This window comes from Oncorhynchus mykiss, chromosome 16 (assembly GCF_057628025.1).
Source record: "Oncorhynchus mykiss isolate SJ-2025 chromosome 16, ASM5762802v1, whole genome shotgun sequence".
NCBI lineage: Eukaryota > Metazoa > Chordata > Actinopteri > Salmoniformes > Salmonidae > Oncorhynchus > Oncorhynchus mykiss.
In genome coordinates, this window is record NC_143037.1 from 4,800,386 (window position 1) to 4,820,453 (window position 20,068).

A 20,068-nucleotide genomic window follows, 5' to 3' on the forward strand; every position below is an offset into this window, starting at 1 on the left:
TAGTCTAATGTTATGAGAAGAGAGGGCCAGAACAGTAGTCTAATGTTATGAGAAGAGAGGGCCAGAACAGTAGTCTAATGTTAGGAGAAGAGAGGGCCAGAACAGTAGTCTAATGTTAGGAGAAGAGAGGGCCAGAACAGTAGTCTGATGTTATGAGAAGGGAGGGCCAGAACAGTAGTCTGATGTTAGGAGAAGAGAGGGCCAGAACAGAAATCTTATCGTATTGCGGATGGGTGTGGGTATTGTGGGTCGGTGTGGGTATTACTGGTGGGTGTGGGTATTGCTGGTGGGTGTGGGTATTGCTGGTGGGTGTGGGTATTGCGGGTGGCTGTGGGTATTGCTGGTCGGTGTGGGTATTGTGGGTGGGTGTGGGTATTGCGGGTGGGTGTGGGTATTGCTGGTCGGTGTGGGTATTGCTGGTGGGTGTGGGTATTGCGGGTGGCTGTGGGTATTGCTGGTCGGTGTGGGTATTGTGGGTGGGTGTGGGTATTGCGGGTGGGTGTGGGTATTGCTGGTCGGTGTGGGTATTGTGGGTGGGTGTGGGTATTGCTGGTCGGTGTGGGTATTGTGGGTGGGTGTGGGTATTGCGGGTGGGTGTGGGTATTGCGGGTGGCTGTGGGTATTGCCGGTGGGTGTGGGTATTGCGGGTGGGTGTGGGTATTGCTGGTGGCTGTGGGTATTGCTGGTCGGTGTGGGGATTGTGGGTGGGTGTGGGTATTGCGGGTGGGTGTGGGTATTGCCGGTGGGTGTGGGTATTGCCGGGGGGTGTGGGTATTGCCGGTGGGTGTGGGTATTGCCGGTGGGTGTGGGTATTGCGGGTGGCTGTGGGTATTGCTGGTCGGTGTGGGTATTGCCGGTGGGTGTGGGTATTGTGGGTGGGTGTGGGTATTGCGGGTGGGTGTGGGTATTGCTGGTCGGTGTGGGTATTGCTGGTCGGTGTGGGTATTGTGGGTGGGTGTGGGTATTGCCGGTGGGTGTGGGTATTGCGGGTGGGTGTGGGTATTGCCGGTGGGTGTGGGTATTGCTGGTCGGTGTGGGTATTGTGGGTGGGTGTGGGTATTGCGGGTGGCTGTGGGTATTGCTGGTCGGTGTGGGTATTGTGGGTGGGTGTGGGTATTGTGGGTGGGTGTGGGTATTGCGGGTGGGTGTGGGTATTGCTGGTCGGTGTGGGTATTGCCGGTGGGTGTGGGTATTGCGGGTGGGTGTGGGTATTGCTGGTGGCTGTGGGTATTGCTGGTCGGTGTGGGTATTGTGGGTGGGTGTGGGTATTGCGGGTGGGTGTGGGTAAAAAAAACAGCTGCCCAATGCATCACTAGAATAAATGTTTTCTGTGTTGTTGTTTTTTTTGTTTTTTTACATTGTTTATTTGAGATTGTATATATTTCAAAGTGGACTATTACAGATCCTACATTTGTGATGAGATACGTTGGAATGGAATGTACAGATATCATTTTTTTTGTGTGACGCTTTTTCCTTCACCGTTTCCATGTCAACGTTAGATCGACCTTCTCCCGCAGATCTTTACTAAAGAGTGTGTCCTCTTCCTCTTTCCCTTCTCTGTAGCTCCTTCCAGAGCTGGCTAACCCAGATGACTTGTTGTCTTACCTGGATCCTCCAGACCTCCCGAGCAGTAGCAACGATGACCTTCTCTCGCTCTTTGAAAACAACTGACTCTGATTCTAGATCAGTTCATTTTAAAAAAATGTATAAAAAAAAAAACACTTATAGGACTGCCTGGAGTTGGACCTACAACATCTGACCCGAGACCTGCTCCAGTACTTGACAAACACAAAGATGCACTCCCTTTCTCCTTTTCCTCTTGTACAGTTTGCATTGATTCTCCAGCAGACTGACTGACAGACTGACTGATTGACTGAACAATGTTTTAAAACTCAAAAAGACATAGCAGGACAGGGTAGGGCAGTGAGTGACGTCTGCCTCCCTGCAGCGCCCCCATGTGACCATCGATGATACCAGCTATCTGATATTCAGTTCATTTTGTATGCCACCAGTGTCTGTGTGCACATTTAGGAAAGTGTTGATGCGTTTTTTTTTTATTCGTATTTTGTTTCCTTTTAAAGAAAATAAAAGAGGAATTCATTAAATATATAAGGGGGGGGAAAAACATATTGGAAAAACAAAATGTCCTGCACTATCTGGCCAGTGTGTGTAATGTCCACGTTATTGTTTCACCTTATAAGACTCAGCGTCTCAGCTTCCTGTTGTCCCAAACGTTGTCACAGTTACTGTTCCCGGGACTGGTTACTACGTATCACTGTCTTGTCTGTCTGTCTGTCTGTCTGTCTGTCTGTCTGTCTGTCTGTCTGTCTGTCTGTCTGTCTGCCTGTCTGCCTGTCTGCCTGTCTGTCTGTCTGTCTGTCTGTCTGTCTGTCTGTCTGTCTGTCTGTCTGTCTGTCTGTCTGTCTGTCTGTCTGTCTGTCTGTCTGTCTGTCTGTCTGTCTGTCTGTCTGTCTGTCCGTCCGTCTGTCTGTCTGTCTGTCTGCCACTGCACGTCATGTGAAAGCACAAGATATAACAACACATACATCTCAAAGGGAACAAAACACATTTAAAGTGACAGCTTTTTCTAACACTAGTACCAAAACCTTTACGAGAAATGTGCGATTTTTTGGGTGGGGGATGTTCATCAGCTCCCACTTTAGTTTCAACAACAACGAAAAAAGAAAACAAACGTTTTGGTTCAAGTTTTTTTGTTTTTGTTTTCTTTTGGGAAGTGGAGAGGAAGGAATCTTCCCTTCTTCTTTTGAAATAAAGAGCGATGGAGGAAACCAAGTGGAGGGAGAAGGCGGAGCCGCGGGGGGGTTGGAAATTGGCAATCATCCTCTTCTAGGAGAGAGAGTCTACCCTACAACATAGACATTTATAATCTCCAATCAGAGAAATACATTTTCGTACTGTGACTGTATCTTGTTTCTTTATTATCCTGGACAGAGTAGAGTCACCAATTGATTGATTAATTGATAGTCATCAATGGTAAAGGAAAGCAGATGTGGGAGAATGATGTTTGTTACCAGGGTTTGGATCAATTTGAATTGAAGGCAGTCAATTCAGGAAGTTCCAATAAAATTCCAATTTAATCATTAAAACAGGGCATATATTTTCAATTACTCTCAATTAGCTGAAAAAGCTATTTAACTATGTCAACATATCACTTCCAGAATTGATTGACATCAATTTGAATTGTTCCCAACCCTGTGGGTTACTATTTGAGTTTCCTGTCAGGCCGATATCAAGCCAGTTAGAGCTCCTATCTTATCCGTCTTCTTCTGTGCATGCGCCCCCTGGTGTTGCTCCTCTCATCATTCTGTCTTCTCTGCATGCACCGCCTGGTGTTGCTCCTCTCATCATTCTGTCTTCTGTGCATGCACCGCCTGGTGTTGCTCCTCTTATCATTCTATCATCTCTGCATGCACTGCCTGGTGTTGCTCCTCTTATCATTATGTCTTCTGTGCATGCACCGCCTGGTGTTGCTCCTCTTATCATTCTATCGTCTCTGCATGCACCGCCTGGTGTTGCTTCTCTTATCATTCTCTCTTCTCTTCATGCACTGCCTGGTGTTGCTCCTCTTATCATTATGTCTTCTCTGCGTGCACTGCCTGGTGTTGCTCCTCTTATCATTCTCTCTTCTCTTCATGCACCGCCTGGTGTTGCTCCTCTTCCCATTTTACAGAGCTGCGTCTCCCTGTTGAATTCTGTTATTAGTAATAATTTAAAAAAAGTGCCAGGTGCCAGGCCCTTGTCTGGGGGTGTTCTCCCAGTAGTAAAGATAGTGTGTGACTGAAATAGCACGCTGTTCCCTGTATAGTGCACTACTTTTGAGGGTACTAAGGTACCATTGCTGACAAATGTATGGTGTGCTTTTTAAAGTTGCTGTTACCACCACTGTCTTTCTGTCTTTCTGTGTGTCTTTTATTCAACAGTACTATTGGAAGGGATAGTGCTGTTATCACAGCACACTGATATTATGTGTTGAAATTGGCTTTCGTTTTGTTTCTACTAGCTTTTTGTTCCTGGAAATTGTGACTTCATCAAACATTGTGAAAATGCTTATCATAACCAAAGAGGGATTGGGAAGTGTGTGTGCGTGTGTGCGTGTGTGTGGTGTGTGTGTGCGCGTGTGTGCGTGCGCGTATGTGTGCGTGCGTGTGTGTGTGCTTGCGTGTGTGTGTGCGTGCGTGTGTGCTTGCGTGTGTGTGTTTGTGTGTGTGTGTGTGTGGTGTGTGTGTGTGGTGCGTGTGTGCTGGTAGTTATCCTTAATTTCAAAGATATGGAGGAAAACTAGCAGGGATCATCCGTCAGTCACCACTGTTGTAACGAACGCAGTACTGGAGCTGAAAGTCACGTTTGTTTTCAAGTTCGCTTCATGACAAGAGTGTTGTTGAGTATGCAAATGTATTATTGTTAAAGAAAAGCTATTGTAAATATAATTTGTGAATATTTTTGTATCATCTTGATAATTCTTTGTCCTTTTACGTTAATTAGTCAAAGTCCAACTGATCTCATCCTCCCGAAACAAACCCAACACTGCCTGGGGTTGGGTCTCAAATTGCGCCCTATTCCCTACATAGTAGTGTTGCCATGATGCCAGTATCGCGATTCTACGACACCGGATTTTCCTTGGTAAACAACACAAAATATGTGTCAACAGCCTCAAAATAAGACTGTCATTATTAGGACTGTTTTCGTCAAAGACATCGAGTCTCCTTCATGTTTTGTTTCCTTTGCTTCCTTACTTCCTAGTATCGCGACACGTCTGGTATCGCGACACGTCTGGTATCGCGACACGTCTGGTATCGCGACACGTCTGGTATCGCGACACGTCTAGTATCGCGACACGTCTAGTATCGCGACACGTCTAGTATCGCGACACGTCTAGAATCGCGACACGTCTAATATCGCGACACGTCTAGTATCATGACACGTCTAGTATCGCGACACGTCTAGTATCATGACACGTCTAGTATCGCGACACCTCTAGTATCGCGACACTTCTGGTATCATGACAAAACTACTATATACTGTAAAACTGCTATACATTTGACCAGGGCCCATAGGGAAACTCATAGAGCTCCGGGTCAAAAGAAATGCACGACATCTTCTGTCTCCTCTCATAGATGAACCTAATCCCCTCCAAATGTCTCATTGTCAGCTACATACTGCAGACATCTCTCTCTCTGTGGTGGTCCGTCCACTTTAACAGATATCTCTCTCTCTGTGGTGGTCCTTCCACTTTAACAGATATCTCTCTCTGTGGTGGTCCTTCCACTTTAACAGATATCTCTATCTCTGTGGTGGTCCGTCCACTTTAATAGATATCTCTCTCTCTCTCTCTCTCTCTGTGGTGGTCCGTCCACTCTAATAGATATCTCTCTCTGTGGTGGTCCTTCCACTTTAATAGATATCTCTCTCAGTGGTGGTCCTTCCACTTTAATAGATATCTCTCTCTCTGTGGTGGTCCGTCCACTTTAACAGATATCTCTCTCTCTCTCTCTCTCTGTGTGATCTGTCATAACGAACCCCAGAGGACCCATTTTAGAATCCACTGTGTTCCTAGACAGCAACTGTACTGTAGCTTCTCTTTCTGTTGTAAGCCTGTGTCCCAAATGCGCTCCGTTTTGGGACGTAGCTTCTCTCTGTCTCCCACCTTCTTCGTCCCTGGTGTCATTCATAACAGACTAGTCAGGCCTTCTTTTAATTTTTTAACATTTTTTATATACAAATTTAAATAAAATGTATCAAGTGTGATAAAGCAATATTCACAGATCTTCTTTTGTGCTCAAATGTGGTAGAGTAAAATGTGTGTATTTTTCGACAACTAACATTCACATTTTTAGGTTAAGAATGGACAATAATGATTCACAAAAACTGTGGTAGCTATCCACTATCCACTACCAGAGAACTATGTGAATATCAGAATTGTTGCTAATTATTGTCAATATACGAGTGGTATTTTAAAGATACCACAGCCTTATGTTAAAGAAATGTTGGATATTGTTTTTATTTTTGTTCTTGAAAATGTGTTTGTTTTAAAGCTTAAAGACCATTTACATTTTGTTTCCCATTTTAAAAGCTGTTTTTTTTTTTGGAAGGGGGGGGGTAAATTATTTTGTATTGTTTTTATTTTATTTTAAATGTAAAGTTAGACATATAATTTAATTTAACTGTAGCAATGTACCGATTTAAAACATCCTGGTTATTGTAAACCTAACATTTTAAACTTCATTATTGCTCTAGAAATAGTTACAGTGCAAGAGATATTTCGATAGAATAGCTGATATTAATGTGTAAAGCCTGTCACTTAAATCATGAAATCAATTGATCGATCTTCTTGACAAAGGACTACCAACATCAACTTTTTTTAAAAATGTTTTTATTGATATCAGAATTGAAACCTAAACTTGATCGTTCCCACGGCGATCGTTCCCACGGCGATACCTAGCTCTGGTCCTCGAAGGGTGTGTTTCCAGAGCTAGGAGATGCATAGCTATCATTTCACATTTTGCCATGTTTACATATGAACAGGTTTGTGTAGAGGGCAACCTAAATCTGTAACAATCATCCCGGAAGTTTAGTGTTTCTGTGGAAAATACGGTTTCAAAAAGGAAAAACTAAAACTGAGAGGCGACGCACCACCCGTTTAGGCTTTTAGGGAAGGATCTGCATGGGAGACTGCTAAAGTGGATATCTGTTGGCCCTAAGATAAACCTGGACACAATGTAAATGAATAGAGACACTTTGTGAACAAAAAAAATGTGTTCATTTTCCCTGCGAATGTGTATCGTTTTTTTTTTTTTTAATTCAGAATATGAAGAAGCTTGCAACCTCTTCAATTGGTAGAAGGCCTGACTTACGGGAAAATGAAAAAAATGTGTTAGTTATGCTGGTCTGTATGAAAAATATTTTCTTGGCATTTTTTTTTTTTGGGGTGACCCTTCTCTGTAATTTGACCTTTTTTTTGTTACTTAAAGGGGACTGGGACAGCTATGTTTGACCTACATGTTAATAATTAGCTTGCGTGTGCTAGTCTATCACCTGAGTATCTGAGGTGCTACAACTGTAAACAACAGAAGAAGAAAATATTGAGGAAAATACCAGGGGGAATTGAACCAAATCCATAGTTTGGGCATTTTTTTTTTTTAATGAAATCTAAATAGTACAAGCTAAGGTGAAAATGTGGCCATTTTGTCTCTCTGTTTGTACATTGTATGTACAATCATTTCATATTCTAAAAACTGGTCAGAAAAATAAAAGGAACTAATTGTGATTTTTAGTCTTGCAGAATTATTGTATGTAGTTAGATGATGTGACAAGCTAATATTTATCTAATAAATATGTATTCAGATGATATCTGTACACCATTGTTTTTCTTGTCGTCAATTATTTTTCTGGATTATAAACCAAGTTGAGGCCCGAGGCCCACCCTATACCATATACCTGAGTCGTCAGGAGGACCCCAGACATGAGTAGGTACAACATAAAGTATTATGTTAGCATTGCCATGCTAGCCAAAATAATGGCCTGCCCGGCATTTCTATACGTCACTCTTAAGCATTACCCCAGGAACCTTAAGCATTACCTCAGGAACCTTAAGCATTACCTCAGGAACCTTAAGCATTACCTCAGGAACCTTAAGCATTACCCCAGGAACCTTAAGCATTACCTCAGGAACCTTAAGCATTACCTCATGAACCTTAAGCATTACCCTAGGAACCACTCCTGTGTGGAAGCACCTGCTTTCAATATACTTTGTTTCCCTGATTTACTCCACGTGTTCCCTTTATTTTTTTTGAGCAGTGTACTTTGTTTCCCTCATTTACTCCAAGTGTTTCCTTTATTTTGGCCGTTACCTGGATGTCTATTTGATTTAAATATATATATATATATATATATATACCGTGGGGCAAAAAAGTACTTAGTCAGCCACCAATTGTGCAAGTTCTCCCACTTAAAAAGATGAGAGAGGCCTGTAATTTCCATCATAGGTACACTTCAACTATGGCAGACAAAATGAGAAAAAAAAATCCAGAATATCACATTGTAGAATTTATTTGCAAATTATGGTGGAAAATAAGTATTTGGTCAATAACAAAAGTTTATCTCAATACTTTGTTATATACCCTTTGTTTTCTGTCAGTCTTCACAAGGTTTTCACACACTGTTGCTGGTATTTTGGCCCATTCCTCCATGCAGATCTCCTCTAGAGCAGTGATGTTTGGGGGCTGTTGCTGGGCAACACGGACATTCAACTCCCTCCAAAGATTTTCTATGGGGTTGAGATCTGGAGACTGGCTAGGCCACTCCAGGACCTTGAAATGCTTCTTACGAATCCACTCCTTCGTTGCCCGGGCGGTGTGTTTGGGATCATTGACTTCTACATAGATAAAGAAAATGGCTTATCTGCATTGATCTTGTATTTTAGCACTGACATTCCAAAACACACTTTTTTTAAAATTCATCCTTTATTTAACTAGGCAAGTCAGTTAAGAACAAATGTTTATTTACAATGACGGCCTACAACGGTCAAACCCGGACGACGCTGGGCCAATTGTGTGCCGCCATGTGGGACTCCCAATCATGTTATACAACCTAGAGTCAAACCAGGGTCTGTAGTGATGCCTCCAGCACTGAGATGCAGTGTCTTAGACCACTGCGCCACTTCATTGGCTCACAAACGCGTAACGTACACAGACCTTAATACTGACTCTACACAAACGCACACACTCGCATTCAATCATCATATACGCTGCTGCTACTCCGTTTATCATATATCCTGATGCCTAGTCACCTTAGCCCTATACATATCTAGCCCTGCACATTGTAAATATGGTATTGGCATTGACCCTGTATATACACTATACTGTATATACAGATGTATGTGGACTCCCCTTTATTTTTTTCCACTCAAGACCATGACGAGTCAAGTGTTGACAACTGGCATTTTAGCTAAACCTAATCCTTTTCCTAACCTGCTACGTTAGTTCTCTTTAACCTGCTATGTAAACATTAAGCTGACCCGCAATGCACCTAGCTATGCCCGGTCTAACCAATAATGGAGCTCTGATGTTACTCCCCGTCGCTGTTGATCCACCCACTTGTTTTGCAACGTCCACTTTCAGTCACACTCCAGGTACGCAGGAACCTATCTATACTTGCAGCACAACCCTGATTGCCAGAGAACACAAATGCGCAGCAGAGCGAAACGCTGATTCCTTGATAGCGTTAATGCGCAGCACGACGCAACGCTGATTCCTTTAAACACCACACTGTCCTTGATATTCTTGTGAACTTCCTCTTTGACGTCGGCTGTGTGTGTCAGCGCCTTGCGTGATAGTTCACTCCATCTCAAGTGCATTTTGTGTGTTAACACGTTGCGTTGAAATGCTACTTAACGCTTTATCGAGTCGGATAAAGCTCATTTCAGGATGTTCGTTGGCGTTCACCGCCGCCCGGATGTATTCTGCTGGCCCGGCAGCCACTAACCCAGTTGTCTACTTTGACATTGCTGCAGACAACCAGTTCCTCGGGAGAGTAACCTTCGAGGTGAGTTCAGTTATCTTGACCAGGAACTTGATCCGCGAGTTGCGTAGCTATACACATGTTCTCTCTGATTGTTTAGGGCTCGGCTTTATGAGATAACGGGTAGCCTGTCCATTGGTATCATGAGGTGCACTAGGACACGGAGTAGGTTATTAAAGCATGACAACATGCTGCAACTTGTAACCAACGTGAAGAACACTCAGTCGGAGTTAAAACACAATGAATTAACATGCCAGCTCTGCAACCTTACTCTAGGTCTATTTTATTAACGCTGCATGCAACGGACTAGACTATATCATAACCAATGCTATTTTTATTTTGCAGCTGAATGCTGATGTGGTACCAAAAACAGCAGGTATAGGGGTGGGGGGGGGGGAACGATTCAACATTCAATAATGTGACATCATACTTTGTATCCATAGACTAGGTCCTGTTGTGATGGGTAAACTAAAACTTTGTTTTTGTCCTCTCAGAGAACTTCAGAGTCCTGTGCACAGGAGCAAATGGTTTTGGCTACAAAGGGTCCGTCTTCCACAGAGTCATTCCTCAGTTCATGTGCCAGGTAGGGTTGGCCTAATGACTGTTAAGGGTTATGTCATTTCGTGGGGTAAAGCATGACGACTGTCTCTGTCTTTTTCACACAGGCCTGTCCTCGACCCCTCTAAACGTGTCTCTTATTCATCTCCTATAGGGAGGAGACTTTACTAATCACAATGGAACCGGAGGGAAATCGATCTACGGAACCAAATTCGAAGATGAGAACTTCAAGCTGAAGCACACAGGACCTGGTAATTATTAATTCCCCTTCTTGGTAAATAGTGTGCGTAATTTTTTTTGAAGTTATGTCCCCTCTCAACCCTTAGGTGGCAGCATTGCACTGCCCATATTTCAATGAGAGCTTAACAGCATAATGAACCCAACGTGGTCTAGCAGGATGATGAATTATTCTGGGTTAATCAATTGACCAAATATTGCTTTTATTTTTTTTCATGATAGGTAATTAAGCAGTGCCTCTTATTGATGTTTTAGTTCAGGGCTGTTCAATCCTGATCCTAGAGGGCCACTTCTGGTTTTCATTCTCTCCTTCTAATCAGGGACTGACTCAGACCTGGGACACCAGGGGTGTGGTATTAACTACCAGGTAGAAGCATAAACCAGAACCGGAATTCAACAGCCCTGTTTTAGACAATCTTAATATTGTCATAGTAACTCTCCTTACCCAAATGCAACTTGGCTTGACTTCAACTGTGCAGTATCTCAGCTAACAGGCGTCACTTAGTTAAAATAACGTAATGTTTCTTTGTCCATTTAGGCATTTTGTCAATGGCCAACGCTGGGCCCAACACCAACGGCTCTCAGTTCTTCATCTGCACCGACAAGACAGAGTGGTATGTAGAGACAGACAGACCTTTTGAGACAGTGGTACAGACAGACCTTTTGAGACAGAGTGGTACGTACAGACAGATCTTACTAGGGCAAACCATGGCGCATAGTAGAGCTGGGACGATAAACTGAAAACATTTTACTGATATCATTATGTACAATAATTATCCTATACTAAAGAAATGTATGAATGCTAATTTGGACAGTTGATAACTACAATGTTCAAAGTCGTAGAAATTCATCGCAAAGTAACTGAGGTGCAGGTTGATGTATCGTTTTATATATCATTGTGTTAAATCAGCCAATTTACCGTGCTGCGGATTTCCCTCCATATTGCCCAGCTCATAGTCATTAAGAGTCTCAGAGTAGAAGGGCTGATTTTTAGGATCAGTTCTGCCTTTTAGATTATAAACAACAGATATTATATGGACATGGGGTCTGATCCTAGATCAGCACTGCAACGCTGAGACGCTCAGTTCGGTCTTTTAGATCATAAACAACTGATATTATATGGACATGGGGTCTGATCCTAGATCAGCACTGCAACGCTGAGACGCTCAGTTCTGCCTTTTAGATCATAAACAACTGATATTATATGGACATGGGGTCTGATCCTAGATCAGCACTGCAACGCTGAGACGCTTCATGAGTACAGTACTTACCCATATCGTTATGACTCTTTTCCCAGTCCGGGGCAGTGATAATAAACGTTTTTTTCCTCCTTCACGTTTCTTCTCCTCTCTCAGGTTGGATGGGAAACATGTTGTGTTTGGCAGTGTGACCGAGGGACTGGATGTGATCAGGAAAGTGGAGTCGTTCGGATCCCGTTCTGGGCGTACCTCCAAGAGGATCACCATCGCAGACTGTGGAGAGCTTAAGTAGCTTTGGACCGGCCAAATGGCACCTTATTCCCTCTACAGTGCGCACTACTTTTGACCAGAGTCCTATGGACCAGAGCCTTAATAGTGCACTATAGAGGGAACTGTTATGGAGTAGGTGTGATGGTTTCTGAACCCCCTGCTACTGTGATTTTCAATGTGAAATCATCTACAGTGGATCTACTGTTTACAATACAGACTGGAACATGAGCTGCCTGTGTAAACACAGCCTAATTTTATTGGTGAAAGATCTGAGCTCATTGATCAAAATAGCAATTATTAGCAAAATATCAGAAAAGGATTGTCTTTAAACACATCAATTGTGTCTATGGCATGTTGACAAGTGTTTTTGTTTTTTTCAGGGATATTATGTCAAACACTGTTTTTTTAATGAGGAAAGGGAAAGTTAGACTTATCCTGTGGGTTTGATCTTTTCGATGGAAGTTTTCAACCACCCACTTACTGGGCCAGTGCTAAGCTAACTCATTCAATGTGAACGTATCTGATAAACTAGTTGAGGCCTGTCCGTACACCTCAGTTAACCAGTTTGTCTGTAAAAAAAAAAAAAAAGAAAGAGAGAAAGGACAATGATTCAGGAAAGCCTAAAATGTTTTGTAACAGGGACTGGCAGTGACATCTGGAATAAACGTCAGATGGGTTTTTGGTGGTTTTTGTGTGTTTTCTTTGCCTTCATACTTTTCTTGCTCCAGCACATTTTCACAAGTAAATTCTGGCCGTGTGGTGCCAGGACAACTACCTCTACCTCAATGTGAGCAAGACAAAGGAGCTGATCGTGGACTCCAGGAAAAAAGAGGGCCGAACAGGCCCCCACTAACATCGATGGGGCTGTAGTGGAGCGGGTTGAGAGTTTCAAGTGCCTTTGTGTCCACATGACCAGCGAACTATCATTTTCCAAACATAGCAAGATGATTGTGAAGAGGGCACGACAAAACCTATTCCCCCTCAGGAGACCGAAAATATTTGGCATGGGTCCTCAGATCATCAAATGTTCTACAGCTGCACCATCGAGAGCTTCCTGACCGGTTGCATCACCGCCTGGTATGGCAACTGCTTGACATCTGACCATAAGGCGCTACAGAGGCTATTGCGTACGGCCCAGTACATCACTGGAGCCAAGCTTCCTGCCATCCAGAACCTCTATATCAGGCGGTGTCAGAGGAAGGCCCAAAAAAATTGTCAGAGACTCCAATCACCCTAGTCAAAGACTGTTTATTTTTTTTCTGCTACCGCCCAGCAAGCGGTACTAGAGCACCAAGTCTAGGACCAAAAGGCTCCTTAACAGCATCTATCCCCAGACTCCTGGACAATCAAATGGCCACCGGACTATTTGCATTTTTGTTCTGTTTATTTGGTAAATATTTTTTTAAACAGTGCAGTTCAAGAAGAGTTACGGGCTTGCATTTCACGGTAAGACTTGTTGTATTCGGCACGTGACAAAGTTTTGATTTGTAATTCAGAACTAACGTGCCACAAGTAAGAGTGGGACGTTTTAGAACGGTACACCACATCAAAGTTAAGATCATTGATATTTAATGAGTAGTGAAACCTTATGAGCATTAACATAAGACTTTTTCACAAAGCAATCAGTCGAAGACCATGATCCATGTTATTGTAAAGATTAATATTTTCATTTCTTCTCGTTGAGGAACATGAGCTTGACTCACCGATGATCTCATGTCCTGTGTGACCCTCCTCCTTGACCCGAACCAGGGACCCTCTGAACACATTGCCAATAGTTACCCATGAAGCATCATTACCCATCGCTCCACAAACGCCATGTCCCTTTGCCGAGCAAGAAAGACAACTACTTTCAAGGTCTCGGCGCGAGTGACGTCCCTGATTGAAACACTACAGCGTGCACAGCTGACTAGCTAGCCAGTTACAGTGGGGCAAAAAAAGTATTTTCCACCACAATTTGTAAATAAATTCATTAAAAATCCTACAATGTGATTTTCTGGATTTTTTTTCCCCCTCATTTTGTCTGTCATAGTTGAAATGTACCTATGAGGAAAATTACAGGCCTCTCATCTTTTTAAGTGGGAGAACTTGCACAATTGGTGGCTGACAAAATACTTTTTTGCCCCACTGTATATCAGAAACAACCATTTTGTTTTGGGCTGGTTCTGATTTAATATTTTTATTTATTACGGATCCCAATTAGTTCCTGCCAAGGCAGCAGCTACTCTTCCTGGGGTTTATTACGGATCCCCATTAGTTCCTGCCAAGGCAGCAGCTACTCTTCCTGGGGTTTATTATGGATCCCCATTAGTTCCTGCCAAGGCAGCAGCTACTCTTCCTGGGGTTTATTACGGATCCCCATTAGTTCCTGCCAAGGCAGCAGCTACTCTTCCTGGGGTTTATTACGGATCCCCATTAGTTCCTGCCAAGGCAGCAGCTACTCTTCCTGGGGTTTATTATGGATCCCCATTAGTTCCTGCCAAGGCAGCAGCTACTCTTCCTGGGGTTTATTATGGATCCCCATTAGTTCCTACCAAGGCAGCAACTACTCTTCCTGGGGTTTATTATGGATCCCCATTAGTTCCTGTCTAGGCAGCAGCTACTCTTCCTGGGGTGTATTATGGATCCCCATTAGTTCCTGCCAAGGCAGCAGCTACTCTTCCTGGGGTTTATTATGGATCCTCATTAGTTCCTGCCAAGGCAGCAGCTACTCTTCCTGGGGTTTATTATGGATCCTCATTAGTTCCTGCCAAGGCAGCAGCTACACTTCCTGGGTTTTATTATAGATCCCCATTAGTTCCTGCCAAGGCAGCAGCTACTCTTCCTGGGGTTTATTATGGATCCCCATTAGTTCCTGCCTAGGCAGCAGCTACTCTTCCTGGGGTGTATTATGGAACCCCATTAGTTCCTGCCAAGGCAGCAGCTACTCTTCCTGGGGTTTATTATAGATCCCCATTAGTTCCTGCCAAGGCAGCAGCTACTCTTCCTGGGGTTCAGCAAAATTAAGGCAGTTTATACAAGTGTGCTGAAGATTCAGTAGCTAATCGTCTGAATGGATCATTTCTTTGTTATTGTGTAGTGGGAAAGATGTGAGTAAAGAATGTCGGAATAAAATGGCACGACAGGCCTGACGGAAACGGCAAATTGATCGGTGAATTTTCAAAAAAGTTGACAAAACAAAATATCCTAGACATACTTCAATATGGTTATTATATCAACTCTTGTGCATAAAGGCATTTCCATCATCTCTCCTGTAATTGATTTAACCGACACAAAAAGATCCAACCTTGTCTAGCCGATTTTTGTTTTGTCAACGTTTGGATAGTTTAGCCTACCGACTAATTTGCTGTTTCCATCAGGCCTGTCTGTTTACTTTTCTCACTTAAAAAGGTTGGATGGAAACCTGGTTAATGACAGATATTCAATCTATGTTATAAACTGGGGGAAAACTAAATTATACAACAAATTTGATCTATTTATACATTTGAATACAAATATCCCTCAAAGTACTACAGAAACTCTGTTTCAGATCGACTAAGAGCAAACAAGGCACTGTTGCTTTAAAGAGTTGTATTACCCTTCACAGTTCCATTAGAACACCTTCACAGTTCCATTAGAACACATTCACAGTTCCATTAGAACACCTTCACAGTTCCATTAGAACACATTCACAGTTCCATTAGAACACCTTCACAGTTCCATTAGAACACATTCACAGTTCCATTAGAACACATTCACAGTTCCATTAGAACGTTCCCATTTCTACAGCACATCTACATTCTGAGGCCGTAGGATCTAGCCTGGTCCCAGATCTGTTGTCTCCTCCTATAGCCTGGTCTCAGATCTGTTGTCTCCTTATATAGCCTGGTCTCAGATCTGTTGTCTCCTTATATAGCCTGGTCTCAGATCTGTTGTCTCCTTCTATAGCCTGGTCCCAGATCTGTTGTCTCCTTCTATAGCCTGGTCCCAGATCTGTTGTCTCCTTCTGTAGCCTGGTCCCAGATCTGTTGTCTCCTCCTATAGCCAATTGTTGTCATATGTCATTGCCAAGCCAGTCTATAGGATGAGACAACAGATCTGGGACCAGGCTACAGAAGGAGACAACAGATCTGGGACCAGGCTATAGATCAATGATATAAATAATGATGGAAGAAAAAACTTTAGTGCTTTAAATGAAATTATGGGCAGAAAGACCAATTCAACTCCGTCTTTCATCGAATCAGATGGCTTATTCATCACAAAACCATTTGATGTTGCCAATTATTTTAATGATTACCTCATTGGAAAAGTGGTCAAACTTAGGCAGGAAATGGCAACAACGAACAGTGAGCCATCGTATTCATGCATTAAAAAAAAAAAACGAATGATGAATGAAAAGCATTACAAGTTTGAATTTTGTAAAGTTAGTGTGGGAGAGGTGGAAAAATGATGTAACCTATCCTATAACTGTAGATACATTCAGGAAGTAAAGTATACACATGTAGTCTATCCTATAACTGTAGATACATTCAGGAAGTAAAGTATACACATGTAGCCTATCCTATAACTGTAGATACATTCAGGAAGTAAAGTATACACATGTAACCTATCCTATAACTGTAGATACATTCAGGAAGTAAAGTATACACATGTAGCCTATCCTATAACTGTAGATACATTCAGGAAGTAAAGTATACACGTAACCTATCCTATAACTGTAGATACATTCAGGAAGTAAAGTATTCACATGTAGCCTATCCTATAACTGTAGATACATTCAGGATGTAAAGTATACACATGTAGCCTATCCTATAACTGTAGATACATTCAGGAAGTAAAGTATACACATGTAGCCTATCCTATAACTGTAGATACATTCAGGAAGTAAAGTATACACATGTAGCCTATCCTATCACTGTAGATACATTCAGGAAGTAAAGTATACACATGTAGTCTATCCTATAACTGTAGATACATTCAGGAAGTAAAGTATACACATGTAGCCTATCCTATAACTGTAGATACATTCAGGAAGTAAAGTATACACGTAACCTATCCTATAACTGTAGATACATTCAGGAAGTAAAGTATTCACATGTAGCCTATCCTATAACTGTAGATACATTCAGGAAGTAAAGTATACACATGTAGTCTATCCTATAACTGTAGATACATCCAGGAAGTAAAGTATACACATGTAGCCTATCCTATAACTGTAGATACATTCAGGAAGTAAAGTATACACATGTAACCTATCCTATAACTGTAGATACATTCAGGAAGTAAAGTATACAAGTAACCTATCCTATAACTGTAAATACATTCGTTCTACTAGGTGGGATGAAACATTTTAAGCACACAAAAAGTTAAAAACAAGTAATGATCTTGTAAACAAAGAGAATAGCCACTGCAGCATTAAAAATAGTTTTATTTCATATAGCACTGTGGTGAATAACTATCTAGTTTTTGGTGTTCGAAAAGAGGCTATAATATATAATATAATTATATAAGCCAATTTGCATTTATAATACCATTAGAGCTTCAATATTACATTGGGTTTAACAAACTCTTGTCAAATACATCTTCGGAATGGTAACATATAGTGGGGAGAACAAGTATTTGATACACTGACGATTTGGCAGGTTTTCCTACTTACAAAGCATGTAGAGGTCTGTAATTTTTATCATAGGTACACTTCAACTGTGAGAGACGGAATCTAAAACAAAAATCCAGAAAATCACATTGTATGATTTTTAAGTAATTAATTAGCATTTTATTGCATGACATAAGTATTTGATACATCAGAAAAGCAGAACTTAATATTTGGTACAGAAGCCCCGAAACCTGAAGGATCTGGAGAAGGTCTGTATGGAGGAATGGGCCAAAATTCCTGCTGCAGTGTGTGCAAACCTGGTCAAGAACTACAGGAAACGTATGATCTCTGTAATTGCAAGCAAAGGTTTCTGTACCAAATATTAAGTTCTGCTTTTCTGATGTATCAAATACGTATGTCATGCAATAAAATGCAAATTAATTACTTAAAAATCATACAATGTGATTTTCTGGATTTCTGTTTTAGATTCCGTCTCTCACAGTTGAAGTGTACCTATGATTGAAATTACAGACCTCTACATACTTTGTAAGTAGGAGAACCTGCAACATTGGCAGTGTATCAAATACTTGTTCTCCCCACTGTAGATACAAGCACAATAAGCATATATTTTCACAGATAACAATATATAAGGCACTTACTTGTTATTACAAAATAATTAACAAAACCATCATAATGAATTTTCATTATAGATAATCAAAAAAGTATGAACCATCCTTAATACCGATACTAATTACACAGATTATACAAATTATACAGATTATACAGATTATACTAATTACACAGATTATACAAATTATAGAGATTATACTAATATAGATTATACTAATTACACAGATTATACAAATTATACTAATACAGATTATACGAATTATACAGTTATACTAATACATAGTATACAAATTATACAGATTATACTAATTATACAGATTATACTAATACATATTATACAGATTATACTAATTATACAGATTATACCAATACAGATTATACTAATACATATTATACTAATTATACAGGTTATAGTAATTATATATTAATATTTCCTTCGTACTAGATATTTGTTGCATATTACAGACAAAACCACAGTTCAGAAAACCTATATTTTTCCATTAATTATTTCTGTAAAATACATCAAACCTAACAGAAAGCATACTTATCAAATGACCCCATTTAAATATATATATCAGAATAATAAATGCAGGAAAGGTGGTGTATAAAATAGAAAGATCAACTGTATGATTGACAGAATCTAAAATAAGAGATCGGAGTCAATTTGAATGAATCGATTGAATCAATTGAGATGAATAATCAATGAATTGATTCAAATGAATCATGTGCAGTTGTTTGGTTCTGTTTTCATGAAGGTATTGGACAGAAACGTTTCTGTCAGACAACACCCAGAATACATTTCATGTACAGTGCCTTCAGAAAATATTCAGACACCTTGACTTTTTCCACATTTTGTTTTACGTTACAGCCTTATTCTAAAATGTATGAAATAGTTTTTTCCCTCATCAATCTACACACAATACCTCATAATGACAAAGAAGAAACAGGCTTTTAGACATTTTTGCATTCATAAAAAAAAAAGAAACAGAAATATCACATTTACATAATTATTCAGACCATTTACTCAGTACTTTGTTGAAGCACCTTTGGCAGCGATTTGACAGCTTCGAGGCTTCTTGGGAATGACGCTACAAGCTTGGCACGCCTGTATTTGTGGAGTTTCTCCCATTCTTCTCTGAAGATCCTCTCAAGCTCTGTCAGGTTGGATGGGGAGCATTGCTGCACAGCTATTTTGAGGTCTCTTCAGAGATGTTCGATAGGGTTCAAGTCGGGGCTCTGGCAGGGCCACTCAAGGACGTTCAGAGACTTGTCCCGAAGGCACTCCTGCGTTGTCTTGGCTGTGTGATCAGGGTCGTTGTCCTGTTGGAAGGTGAACCTTCGCCCCAGTCTGAGGTCCTGAGTGCTCTGGAGCAGGTTTTCATCAAGGATCTCTCTGTACTTTGCTCCGTTTATCTTTGCCTTGATCCTGACTAGTCTCCCAGTCCCTGTCGCTGAAAACCATCCCCACAGGATGATGCTGCCACCACCATGCTCCACCATAGGGAGGGTGCCAGGTTTCCTCCAGATGTGACGCTTGTCATTCAGGCCAAAGAGTTCAATCTTGGTTTCATCATACCAGATAATCTTTTTTCTCATGGTCTGAGAGTCTTTAGGTGCGGGCTGTCATGTGCCTTTTACTGAGGAGTAGCTTCCACCTGGCCACTCTACCATAAAGGCCTGATTGGTGGAGTGCTGCAGAGATGGTTGTCCTTCTGGAAGGTTCTCCCATCTCCACAGAGGAACTCTGGAGCTCTGTCAGAGTGACCATCAGGTTCTTGGTCACCTCCCTGACTAAGACACTTTTCCCTCAATTTCTCAGTTTGGCCGGGCGGCCAGCTCTAGGAAGAGTCTTCTTACATTTAAGAATGATGGAGGCCACTGTGTTCTTGGGGACCTTCAATGCTGCAGAATTTTTTTGGTACCCTTCCCCAGATCTGTGCCTCGACTCAATCCTGTCTCGGAGCTCCACGGACAATTCCTTCGACCTCATTGCTTGGTTTTTGCTCTGACATGCACTGTCAACTGTGGGACATTATATAGACAGGTGTGTGCCTTTTCAAATCATGTC

At 41.6% G+C, this 20,068-nt stretch overlaps 2 protein-coding genes across 3 annotated transcripts in view; both read left to right on the top strand.

Annotated features, from left to right (window-relative positions):
* Positions 1-7,379, top strand: part of LOC110491218 (zinc finger MIZ domain-containing protein 1) — a 369,712-nt gene extending 362,333 nt beyond the window's left edge. For both annotated transcript variants that reach the window (XM_036945991.2, XM_090201773.1), the window contains one exon: positions 1,564-7,379. In XM_036945991.2, coding sequence (XP_036801886.2) covers positions 1,564-1,671 — 108 coding nt within the window. In that variant the 3' untranslated portion in view covers positions 1,672-7,379. The remainder of the gene's footprint in view (positions 1-1,563) is intronic.
* A 1,789-nt stretch (positions 7,380-9,168) lies between these two features.
* Positions 9,169-12,479, top strand: LOC110491219 (peptidyl-prolyl cis-trans isomerase A). The gene is made up of 6 exons (XM_021564570.3): positions 9,169-9,561; positions 9,883-9,913; positions 10,032-10,120; positions 10,250-10,346; positions 10,871-10,946; positions 11,688-12,479. The coding sequence occupies exons 1-6, from the start codon at positions 9,400-9,402 to the stop codon at positions 11,821-11,823; spliced, it is 591 nt and encodes a 196-aa protein (XP_021420245.1). The 5' UTR covers positions 9,169-9,399; the 3' UTR covers positions 11,824-12,479.
* Positions 12,480-20,068: the final 7,589 nt, after the last annotated feature.